The 13,306-nt window shown below is 32.6% G+C and overlaps 1 protein-coding gene across 1 annotated transcript; it reads right to left on the bottom strand.

The window, feature by feature from the left end:
* Positions 1–6,432: 6,432 nt before the first annotated feature.
* On the bottom strand, positions 6,433–11,509 carry LOC133818622 (uncharacterized). Its single transcript, XM_062251616.1, has 10 exons — positions 10,839–11,509; positions 10,611–10,748; positions 9,961–10,149; positions 9,267–9,404; positions 9,049–9,170; positions 8,784–8,916; positions 8,552–8,681; positions 8,350–8,429; positions 7,390–7,524; positions 6,433–7,088 (listed from the first exon to the last, which is right to left on the bottom strand). Exons 1-10 carry the CDS (start codon positions 11,337–11,339, stop codon positions 6,864–6,866), a joined length of 1,791 nt encoding a protein of 596 aa, XP_062107600.1. The 5' UTR covers positions 11,340–11,509; the 3' UTR covers positions 6,433–6,863.
* Positions 11,510–13,306: the final 1,797 nt, after the last annotated feature.

Genomic DNA, 13,306 nt, shown 5'->3' on the forward strand with positions numbered 1-13,306 from the left:
GATGTGCTTTACATATTAGAGAATATATAGAACTAGACCAGATATGTTTATTAATACTTAGATAAATACCGTTTCGAAGTATTAATTAAATATATCAATTGATGAACATATACAAATAGATCTTAATACTGAAGTTGCTATGAACTCATGTTTATGTTATTTGAGTTCTTTGATTCACTCGTTAGGGTTTGTCAGAATGATTAGGCTAGAAACTTTTGTTTTTGGAACTCATTAATGTAAATGGCTGGGGACATAGTATACAGATAAGGAATCTTTACCTTCTCGTAAGAGATTGAATAATGGTTCTCTTAAGGGTTGACTTTTGGGACTGAAATATTATTGAGCTCAAATTCATAATTTGGTTATGAATTGACCTTCACTAGTAAAGTCGATGGTACTTAAGGAAACAAGATATAATTAAAAGGATAAAACGGTAATTTTATTCACTGTTAATTATGAACCATTATTAAAGGGTTAATTTGTATGTAATGATTATATCAATGAGTGCTTTATTGTTATAAAGTACTCAGTAAATGAAATGTCTATAATTACAAGAGTGCAGTCTCATAATTATAGTGGAGTAATCATGAGATTAATAAATTAAGATTATTTAATTAAAGAGTTTAATTAATAATCACAAATTGATTGGAGCTTAGAATTATAGGTCCATAGGTCCCCACAGTGGCTCTATCAATACTATTCAATCCAAGGGTTGATATAAAGGGTAAAATGGTAAAAAAGACATATTTAAGAAGAATTTTGTTCTTCAGGCCAAATATGTAATTATGTGATAATAGTGATTAATTAATTAATTACAAATTAGTTGTAATTATCAAAATTAATTAATAATTAATTATTGTATAATTTTTTAAATTATACAAATAATTAATTTATTATAATTTTCAAAATTATAATAAAATGAATATTAAAATTTTGAAATTAAAATTGGTTTAATTAGTTAGTAGAATTATATATATATATATATATATATCTTTATTTGAGTGGGAGATAATAATCTAACAAGTTCAAATTGGATTTGAATTTAAAAAGATAAATATTTATTCAAATAATTTATTATATGTGATAATTAGTTAAAAAGATAATAGATTCAAATTTGAATTAATTATCAAGTTGTTGAATTTATTTGATAAGGTAGTTTAAATAAATAATTAAATAATTGTTGAAAAATCACATTCTTCTATTTTATAGGGTACTGTACGACACACACAGTCCCTGGACTGTGTGTGGCGTGCAGCTATAGAAATCAGGGAATGAATTTTTCACTTTTATTTATTTAATTAATGAAAAATTCAAAAAGATAGTTTTGATATTTTCATTAATAAGATAATTAATTAATTAAAAGATAAATTGTAATTGGTTACATATTTATTTTTTAAATTTAAATATTTTCTATATAAGTTAGACTTATCAGAAAATAATAAAGATACTCAATAATCTATTATTCGCTCTGAGAAAAGAACGATATTTTCCATCTCTCCCTAAAAAGATACAGAATCAATACCAGGCTTATGATCTTGATCTCATGTGTTGAGTATATCAAGTTGAATCAGAAATATATCATCATTTATTTTCTAAGTGCCCACACACTTCTTAAGGTGTAGAGAACGATGTGGAAGATCTTGGTGTGAGTACCTGGGAGCAGCTTGGATAGGAAGATCATTTATTTTACGAAAAGATAGCAAGGACACTTGATGGGCATCAAGAAATATGTTCTTTATTCTTTTCTTGTTTATGATTAATGTATGTATATTAATGGATCCACATATTTAAAAGTAGTTTAAATATGTTACAAAAATTTTGTTATACACTGGGCCAACCCATCACACAATTCTGCTACGTATTAGGAAACTTGTTCCTAACAATTGGTACCAGAGCGGTCATTAATCTCTACATACATTAATTACTGTGTGGGAATAATATGCATTTTTATGTTATCGTAATATGTGTGAATGGATGGATGTATGTATGTTTAAAGTTTATTCTTAAGGGTCGTTAATTATATGGTATTTTGGGTTTAGGAATTGTTCTTCAATTTCTAGATGAAAAATGTAAGTCATTTTTGGGCATAGAAATTTTTGTAATTTAATTTTCTACATTAAATTATTGAAAGAAAAAAATCTGTAAGGCCCGAGCCCCGGGTTCGTGCCCCGAAACCCAAGCCCAAGGCTATCGCACGATGTCGTACAGCCCCGTGGCCTATGGCTCCCCAGCCACACGCCCCTGCGCCTGAATCCGCGCGCACCCTGTTGGCTCCCTACTGCAGCCTACACGCCTTCTAGCCATGGCCCCGGCTGCTGACTCGTGCCCCCTGCGCACCCCGTCGAGCCGCTACCAATCACTATCGTGGCCTCTCGCCATGCCTCCTGCCCCATGCTGAGCCACCTTGTGCCGTCGACCCTAAGGTTCTTAACCCTAAGGTTTGCACAATGTTATCTATTTAAAATATGGTCCTAATTAATTTAAGCCCATAATTAAAAAAAAAATTGTTTTGAATTAATTATTTAAGCCCAAATGCAAAAGTGGGCCTAATAACTTGTTGGGCATTAAAGCCCAAGTTAGTTGTTCTTAAAATTTGTTTAAGATAACTAAAAGTTATTTTAATTCAAAATTAAATGGATAAATGACTTAATGGATCAAGACTACTTGTGAAGGCCCAAAGCTGAAGATAGAGATCTCTTTAGGTTTTATTTAGTTTCTTATATTTTTGTTTATAATTTTGCAAGTGTTGTAATTTTTTTAGAAATACCAAAGACACCCGGCTCGCATTTATTTATTTATTTAAATGTTTGAATGTGATTAAATTGTTTAATACTTTATCATGCATTTTTTACATGTCATACATATTACCCATAGAGTATTTAAAATTAGCATGCATCTCATATGAGTATAAACATGTCTTAGGATTGTCCTTTGTGATTATATGTTTTATGTGATGGACAATATAATAATAAATTTAGTTTCAACTAGTTCAAGAGCGGAAATTGATTTTAAAAGTAGTTTAATTTCTAGTATTTAATAAAATTGTTTTATTAAATAATAAATGATATTCCTAGTAATTATAGCAAATTAAAATTGAATTAATTAGGGCATAGTTCTATAATTTTAATTTTGCTTAATTTGATTAGCAATTATTAGAATATCAATTAGTAAAAATATATCACTTTATTTTTACAAACTAATTAAAAAGCATAGGATGTTTTGAGAAAACACATATTTTAAAATTGTGAGTAGGAGAGGGAGTTATGACAATAAGTCTCATGATCTCCATTATTAGTTGGCACTAGGGTAACATGGATAGGGCCTCGCGGCACCATTGCTTGTGTCCCGCTAAGGAAGGCTTCCGACCGAGTTATTCTCAAGGCAAACTTTTTTAAAAATAGGATTTAATGATGTGTTTCAAGTTTGACTGACCCCAAGGCACACTCTTAAGTTAAGTCATTGATCTAAAATAATGGGTTACACTCACAAGGTATATTAGGCTTTCGAGCGGACTAGTGTATCATTGACCAAACAAGCAAGCACTTGTTTATAAGTCAATAGAAAAATGTTGATTTGACTTCTTGAGTTTGAGAGTAGTCAAGTGTCTATGCCATTGATACGGAAAGCATGTTTACGCACAGGCTGCAATTTTTTTTTTCTTTTACACGTCATAGTACAAGGAGCAATCTCTTCCAACCATGTAAGTCTAATCCACGATTAGTGATGTTACAAGTATGCAACACAAAATCCAAACATACACCACCTAGAATGACAAATAACAATATTCTAATGTTCATAAGAATACTACCACATTAGAAAACAACCTCATGAAGAGATAAAACTGACTTAATCACAACCTCAGCATCACTATTAATTGTGGAAATGGGAAAACCAAGTTCCAAAACCCAATGTAAGCAGAAAGAAAGGGCCAAAACTTCCACTTCTTTTAGAATGAATAAACTAGTCAATCTCTTTGCAAGGCAAGCTAAAGGAAAATCATCAAAGGCAAGAATAATAACTCATATTTTAATCATTCTTTCCTCTGTATTAATTCATGCATCTACATTCATCCTGAGAGAGCTTGAACGTGGAGCTTTCCACAAGAACAGTTTCATGGATGGTTTGTGCAAAATAAAATTAGGCCGAAAGTGTTGCACCTGCAATAACTCTTATAAAACTGATTAGCCCACTCAATGAGAAAAGAACCATGTTAGCTTTGTTATGCTTCCCAAATGCTCTAAGCATAAATCAAAATATAACATGACTGAGAAGGAAACAAAACAATAAGAAGAGATTGCAAAATGTAAACTATGCTCTAAGAAAGACAAGGCTTAACAATGCTCTGAAATCTTGATAACTTCCAACCTTGAAGATAACGTACAGAAAAACAAAGCATGTAGCACATCATCATGGGATCAACCACATGTTATAAATTGAAAATTATTTACTACAACCAAGCTTTTCTCATATTGTGCACTATGTCCAAAAACTATAAAAGGAACTATAATTAGACAAAAGAGGCATGCAAATTTCGATATACAGAAAAAAGAAAAATAATATTTCTATACCTACAAGGGAAATAAAACTAACATTAACCCAATTTAGATTTTCATTAATAGGAAAAATATGGGAATGGAATCGCAACAATTTACTTAATACAGAAGAGGAGAAAGGACGACTACACTATCAATTGAAGACAACATAGTTCTTCTATAATAGTGATTAATTTTGGTAAATCGAGCAGTGGATGAGGAAACTCTCTCCTCCACTTCAAAGAGAATCAATAATTGCACCAATCCTTCGTGTAATTTTTTATTCCACATAGCTTAATCATAACATATAGGTTTTAATCATTTTGAATTATGTCTTAAGTATGGTAGAATTCTCGTGTGATCTAGAAGTAACAAATAGCAGAGAAGCTTTATATCCAATTGAATAAAATTATGTGTTTTGATTCACAAACCTGCATTACTAAATAGTAACTTAAACCTAAATATCTCTTAATGATCGAACTTGTTATTAAACATGGTTATATACTCGAGAAAATATGTATGAGAATGTTAACATTATAATCGAAATATTTCATTAAAGCACACAAAATGAGGAAAGAAAAAACTTATAAATTCAAAGAGCAGCTAGTGTAGCAATAAAAAACCCAGAATATAAGCAAACACATAAACCATAAAACTCTTGGAATATTCATATACTCAGTGAAGCATTTTATAACCGTTAGTGTTTATTGAGAATACTTTCAATCAAAATAAAATTCCTATTTGTGGCGTGTTTGGAAACAACAGGGTAATTACTAAGTCTTGTAATTACACTATATATTTTATAATTACATTATATTTTGAAATACAAGAGTATTTGCTGTCAAGTGGTAATTACTTATAAATTCTTATTGTCATGTTTGCTAAAACAGTTAGTAATTACACATAAAAATAATATTATGTAATAAATATTATTTAAAATTGATAGTAATTACATAGTATAATTACACCTAATTTTCATGGGGCTATGAGAATTGGATAGTGTAATTGGGACTCATCAATTACTTCTAATTACGTAGATACTGTGTTATTACATGGTCGGACAAACACGCCAAATTGAGCAATTACTTTGAATTATATCTGATTTCAATTACGAGTGGCTTTTCAAACACACATTTGTAGAAATCTACAATCTATTATTAAAAAAAAATCTAAAGAAAAAAAAAAGAACAGAATAATTTTAAGAAAAAAAAAACGTACAAATCTTATTTTATATGATCAAATTAGATTCATAAATATTAAAGACGAGCTCAAATATTTGAGGTCTCACTAATAGAAAAAACTTTAACAATATAGGCGGTACCGATTGATGGCAATGAAGGTCTTCGTAGAAATGATTTTGGCTAGAAGATCTCATAATGATATTGGCCGTGAACATAGTACCGTGAAAGTGTAAGAAACAAGAGAGGGATAAATGAGCCTAGGATTTAGATTCCTCAACATAGAATAAGTGGAATTTTTATTTTCTCAAGTCCTTTTCCATCAAGTTTCTCTCCAAAAAAATTTCCCAAAAATATATATTTTCTCCCAACTTTTCTTCGTGTTCTCTAGTAGAATCGGGGATCCAAACACACCCTAATAGTTGAGATTAGCAGTATTTTTTAGTGGTGGTAATCGTGGCTTAACAGGTAAAAAATAGCTGCAATTTTAATGTACTGTTTTCGTACCATTTACTATGATTGTGAAACAGAAAATATTTGAAAAGCACGTTAATAAAAAAAATTGATTTAAAATTGAAAAGCTACAAGGATTGTATTTTGGAATCTTAAAGCCACCGGAAACTTTATGTGCACTTTGGCATAAAATGCATATTATGGCATGCGTTTACATATTTATTAACGAAGTTGGAATGGGTTACTACCTCGGCATTGGCAAGATCTAATGGACTAAGCACACATCTTATCATTCCCATCTTCCTGCCATTTTAGCAATGTTACAGACTTAGCGAGCTATTAAATTTTTTATTTTTTTTGTTTGAAACAAACAAACAAACAAGAAAGAAAGAACCAAGCCCCCATGACAATAGAAAACCATTATAAGTTAGTAAACTATGCAAGGAAGACAAGTCAGTCTTTAACTGACTTGATATGCTAAAAAAAACAAGTTCGGTAAAACCAAACCCCTCAGTTGTCCTCTTCTATTTTTAATTTCACTAAAAACCCGATTGGATTTCGTAAAATAACTGTGAAACTTTATCCTCTACCCATATTTTAATGGACTTCCTAGCCTAACTGTCCTATGCTGGACCCTCTCATAACAGTGTGAGTCCTCATACACCCGCTGGTATCTCTCTCGAGGAGTAAAGCCAAAACTTCATGGGAAACCAAGCACTTCCGAAAGGTTCTTTAGGTCCCAAGATTGGATATTTGGGGACATAACAACTGCACCGGCTACAAGTGTGATGGACACAAACACCATGCTTTTCAAGCATCCGTGGCCACGCGACAGTCGTCCCAAAAGTGATTTGCTGTACTTGTCTGCCTCCTTCAACAAAGCATGATGGGCACCATCTCCTTCATTTGTTAATTCGTTTCGATTCTGATGAAAACCAAGAAAAAGTGATGATAATATCACAATTACATTTAGTCAAGACAACGTTGAGTTCTGAAAATATTGATCATAGATATTGCTAGCATTAAAAGACTAATATCTATCCTTCATCAATCCTATGAAGAGGAATTAAAATATCATAACATTTTTTTAGTGGTCATATGAAATTCATCCATTAAAGCTTCAGCAAAACTGTCTTTTAAAAGTTTATGATACAATCTCTTTTTCAATTGATTTAATTAAAAATTAAAGAAGAAGAAGTCAGCCGAGAGAGAGAGATGTACTTTACCTTCTGCCTGAAGCTCTTTAAGGTTTCCCTCAAAGGAACAAGGGTAAGATGTTTACTAGAGTGCTCCTTCCATTCACCAGTCAGCTTTCTCAATACTACAACACTCGATTCAAGATTTTCAAGGTACAGCATGTCCTATTTTCAATATTTCGACAGAGCAATGTAAATCAAATGTGTTAATGTCAGGATATATATAAATATGTATATATATATATGGAGAATAGGTACTAAATTATTATGATAAGTTTCTTCAAAATAATTTTTTTTATGGAAAGAGTATACTTTATAGTTAAAAATATAATAATATAGAACTTAAGGTAATAATTTTATTTTTAAATTAATTTTAAAAATTCTATTTTAATTTTTTTATATAAATATAGATCTACATATATTATTTTTAAATGATAAAGGAATGAGATTTAAAAAAAATGATACTAAATAGAGTTTATATATATATATATCTTTATTTGTTCAAAAATTAAAAGGTGACTTTTTTTATTTTTAAATTTTGACTTAATGAAAGAGGGAAAGATTGAAGAAAAATATATATATTATTTTTAAAGAGAAAAATGAACAAATAATTAATAATTTAGTATTAATTATTGTAACATAATTCTTAAATCCTAATTATACATGATTTTCTTTTTGTACATCTAAATACAATATTTTTTAAGTCACTACTATAGAAGAACAAAAATTAATTGAATGAAAATATAACTTTTAAAATATCAGTGTAGCCACTTAACACCTTGTTGTGCTGGTGTCAGGCTACTTTGCAAACAATTTCTTTTTTCTCTTGTAAAAAATAATTAGCTGTTAATTTAGGTCAGCCTGGAGCTCTTACTCACAAAACACCTACCCAACCACTTGTGCTATACTCTAGTAACACTTTGCAAACAATTTTTTAACGTAGAGCAGTTTGCAAAACATCATTCAAAAAGAGGTATTAAAACAACTTACCCATTGTTTGTAACATTCAGAGCTCTGCGTCAAACACCAAATAAAAATGTCACATGCTTCTTTTGACAGATCAGGGACATCTGCAAAAACGTTAATGAATTAAAATAAAAAATATAGAAATCTTCTTTGTTGTAATTTTAAAAAGAACTCCGTGGTGGGAGAGAATAGGAAAGGACGAACACTCTTTCAAAGTTTGAGTTACCTTCTTTGACTGCCTTGACTGCAAACTTAAATATTTGTTGAGCAACTTGTTTCATTGCTTTGCTTCCCGGGGAACCAGCAAGGGCAACCTCTTTTAAGAGAGGATAAATAGCTTCAAATCTCTCAGTTGCCTAATAAATAAAAAATGCCACAAAAGACAAAATTTCCAGTAAAACTTCTGTAAGATAATAATGATAAATTTTGTGGATGCTACCAAACTATACAACACACACCTTAAGCCGGGCAGAAGGAGCAGTAAAAGTGACTCTTATCAAACTATCTAGTGCAGATGGAGGCACTAGGCGCTCACCCTTTCTAACAGCACCATTTACTAGAATGGTACGAGCTTTGGGAGAGGACAGAATTCTGTATATCAACAAAACAAAGGAAGAAACAGTGAGATTGAAGCAAAAGAGGCATACCTAGTTACAAGAAAAAATGTAAATGGAAAGAAAAAAGGGACAAATTTACACATGCTTATAAAGAAATAGAATTTACCTTTCAGCCACCTGCAAAATCAGATCTCTGGACTGTGGATTAGAGGTTGACTTGCTACTCAACATGGGCAAGAGAAAATGAGCCCACATGTATAACCCAACAGCTAAATCTCCAGAAGAAGCCTAGAGGCAAAGTTCAAATTTTGTTTACAACCAAACAACAAAATATGAATCGATGGGCATAATAACATTTGAATGTGAAATATAGTCTCTATTTACCTGAGTAACCAACCATGCATTGAGTGGAAGCTTATCTTGTCCTTGATAGTTGGGACTCTCCTTCAAGACAGGTACTAAGCTGATTAATACATCAGGTTTCCGCCGCAACACCATTGCCAAAACCACAAACATGGCAACCTGCCACATGGTCACAACAAATTTGTCATTGACAGAGAAAGACATAATTCTTTAAAAAAAAAAAAAGCTTCAGAAATTTAAAAGACATCAACATTATTTGGCTAAGGGACAAAGTTCCCTATTGTTTGGATACTGCAACAGGAGATCTACATTCCTGTTGTTAAACTTATGAAAAATTGTGAAAAGATAAATGTTCTGCAATGGAAATATATGATATCAAAGTCTTCATACAAGGTTACACCAGCAATCAAGCTTCAAGAGAAGTTGAACAACTATTCCAAGTTCAAGATCAATTAACTCAAGTTTGTGCATCTCAGGGAGGAAAACACACATTTAAGAAAATATGACATAAGGGTAGGCATAGAGAAACAAAACGTGATGGAAATGGTAGTCAGACGGCCAATTTAAGATGGCATATCAAACGAGAATAGCATATCAAAATTTTCAGCAAGATAGTGTATCTCCAAATGACACATACAACATTGGGAATGGCAAAACCAGATACACGATAATTAAGCAGAATATGTTTAACAAGAAGAATGATATGACTTATTACCTGAGACTTTGATGGAGCTTGCTGAGCTACCCTTTTGGATCCCTTGGCTGTTCCCTGGTGAACTGCGAGGTCATCAAGAATGCTATCCAATAACCAGAATATAAAGGAGCCAAGTGCATCGGAAGACCGCTGGCTGATCCAATCAATCGACGCCTTATACACGTTGTCAGATATATGAATCAGAGGGATCTATTTTGGCAAACAATACAGTAACCAAATATCAGCAAACCATGAAAAAAATTCTATTCACAAGACCCAAACAACTCAATGACACAATGAATGTGACGATTTAAGATAGCTTCGTTCTAAATGACATAGTAAGTTAAGATTACGAAGGCAGAACAATAGTGTTAAGGATAAAGATACTCGGAAGATTGCTTCAGCAATCAGAATTACCTTTTCTTTAGATTCATCCCCTCCAAACTAACCTATATATATATAAAAAGAGAGAGAAAGAGACTTCAATGTAAAACTACTGAAATTCTAACATAAAAGCCACAAGCATTCAGCTTCTGTTCATAAAGTAAAAAAAACAGTCAATTGCTAAAAGCAAATACATGTAGCTTTATTCCAGACAAAATTTGAAAGCGGATTGCCCCAAAAAATCAATGAAAAACTAAAAAGAGCAGAATGGTATATAGCAAACTTACATCAGCCAATTTTGCAACATTGGACTCTTTGAATGTCTTCAACCATGGAAATTGAGCCGCACCGACGGAAGCAAAAGCTCGACCAAAGTAATCAGCAAAACGCATAAGCTGAATATCTTGTTGTGATTCATAAGAAGCCTAGTCAACCAAAAAAAAAATTGAATACATTGGAAGCATATTCAAACCAAACGGATCGGATAGATAGAATAGTTGTTGAATTGAACTCACAGTAATCTCAGCAAGAAAAGTCTCCAGATGATCCACGTCAATCTTTGAAGCGGCCTCAGTCACCGTCACCTTCAGCTTCTTTGGTTTCTTCGCCTTCACCTTCTTCGGCTCGGAGCCACCGCCATTCAGCGGAGCGGAGGCCTCTGCATCGCTATCTTCGTCATCATCGTCCGAATGCCGCTTCGATCCGGCGGCAACGGAATCCTCCGGGGCCGAAGCAGAAGAAAATTGAACCTCTTGAGCGCGCTTGCGACGCTCCTCGGCGTGAAGCTCAATCGGCCGGAAAACATCGCCGGCGGCGGAAAATCCGTTGGTGCGACCGTGGGTGAGATTTCGGAGGGAAGAAGCATCGGACAATGGATTGGAGGATTTCTTGGTCCGCTTGTGACTCGACACTATTGTCCAGTTATCGTCATCGTTTCCGTTGGCATTGATGTCGCTTCCTGCTGCTAATTCATCTTCTTTCAGAATCGCTGCAATTAGAGCCGAATTCTCGTCCATTCTCGGACTTCCTCTCTCTGAAACGCTTGTAAATCTTTTTTTCTATTTTACTCTGAAACAAATAAGGTGACGTTCGTCGGTATCGACTCCACTTTGGTGGTGGGGGTGACGATGATGAGAGATCGCGGGGAAGAAAGAAGAGCCGAGTAAGTTCGAGGCCTTTTAAAGTGATCAAGACAGAGAAAGAGAAATGAGTAGAAACCTTGTAGGCCCACGTCGATATTTTAATTTGTTTTTTTAATTCAAAAGAGGAATAACCCTTATTTCTCATGCTAAATAACGGAGATACCATTGGCCATTTTAGATTAGTGACTAAACCAAACCCCCCTCTCTTAATGGCGGAATCCTTTTACAATAAAATCGCATATCTCAAATTAAACCAACCTACTATAAAATCGAACGAAAAATAAAATTTTCCTCTTTCGTAAATCGAAGTGGATATCTTTTTAAAAGGAAAAATCAAACAAAAAAACATTCTGAAGAGATATTGACCATGACCTATCTTTTTCTAAAATGAGATAATCTTTTTCTAGAAAGGAACTTTTTCATTACTACATACGACCAAAATAATATTTCAATAATACGATCTCCTCTCAAATTCTTTCATTAATATTTAGTTGCATAAAAAAAAAAGTTTATGAAATAGGGTGTTTAATTTGAATTTTTATGCTTAGTGGGACTCGTAATTAAAAAACATGACATACACTATTAACATTAGAAAATATGCTACTCTTTCATTATTTTCCCAAAATGCCCCCGGCTTATTCTTGCAGCTTATCTCTTCATCTTTTCGCTTCTCCCTCTCTCTTTCTCTTTTCCATTACAAGAAATTTTTTTGAGTAAGGTAAGTATAAGAGAACTCAATATAATATCAAGCAATTATTACTTAAGATACTAATTATTACATTTTGAATAGATATGAGTATAATTTTTGAGTTTTTCGTTACTTTTTTATTCAAATTTCAAACTCTAAAATATATATAAACATGTCAACTCAATAAGGTTTTCAAAATCAAGATTTTCATAAAAAAAAATTAACTTTGCTCGATAGTTTCTCAATGTGATTGTTGCAAGAGGCATAATTTTTTACTCGGATTTCCATATGGGTTAATTCTGTTTTTGAATTTAAGTTTTTTTTTTCAAAATCTACACGTTTGAGATGTGTACACACACATTTAAGGATTTTAAAACTTGAATTTACATACCAAAATATGTCTTAAACATGAGGTATGTTTTGAATTTTTTTTCAATCTTTACAATTCCTAAATGCTCGGTTGTTGGAGTTACATACAATGTCATGAACACTTAACTTGAAGTATTTGTAATGTAACTTGCTTACATATGTATCAACCACACGAGTGTCCTATATATGAATAAAAGACTTTCACTGTGCTCCTTTGGTACTAAGGTTAATAGCTTGAGTATTATACTGTATGAACGGGAATGTCTGCAAACACAAGTGTTGACCCTCGATTTGGTCAACTGACACGGAGTCAAATGCTTGATGTGATGTAAGGTGTTGAAATGGTTCTAATGGAAAAAACAATAAACGACACACAAAATTATAGTGGTTCGGCCCCAAGAACTGGTAATGACCTACGTCCACTTAAGCTATTATTAATATCAGTTCTCAAAGAAGTGATCAAAGAACTAGGGTTCTCTGAGTTTCACAGACCTGAGAGAGATGAATAATACAATTGTAAGATAATCGCTCTAATTCTCTTCTGAAGCGTAAACTTAAATCAGCCAAACGAAAAAAAGGTCCTTTCCTTGAGCTATATCTCTTTATTTATAGGCTCAAGGAGGGTTACATGAATTAGTTACAGATATTCTTTCCTAATTAATCGGATATTCAGGAATCACGGGAGATAATCTCGGATATGATCATAATTGCATAAGATCTTCTCCAAATATCTGGAGTATACGACCTGGCTGGTCCTATATAACATTCAACTATTACGTAAGGG

Source organism: Humulus lupulus, chromosome 2, assembly GCF_963169125.1.
Source record: "Humulus lupulus chromosome 2, drHumLupu1.1, whole genome shotgun sequence".
Lineage (NCBI taxonomy): Eukaryota > Viridiplantae > Streptophyta > Magnoliopsida > Rosales > Cannabaceae > Humulus > Humulus lupulus.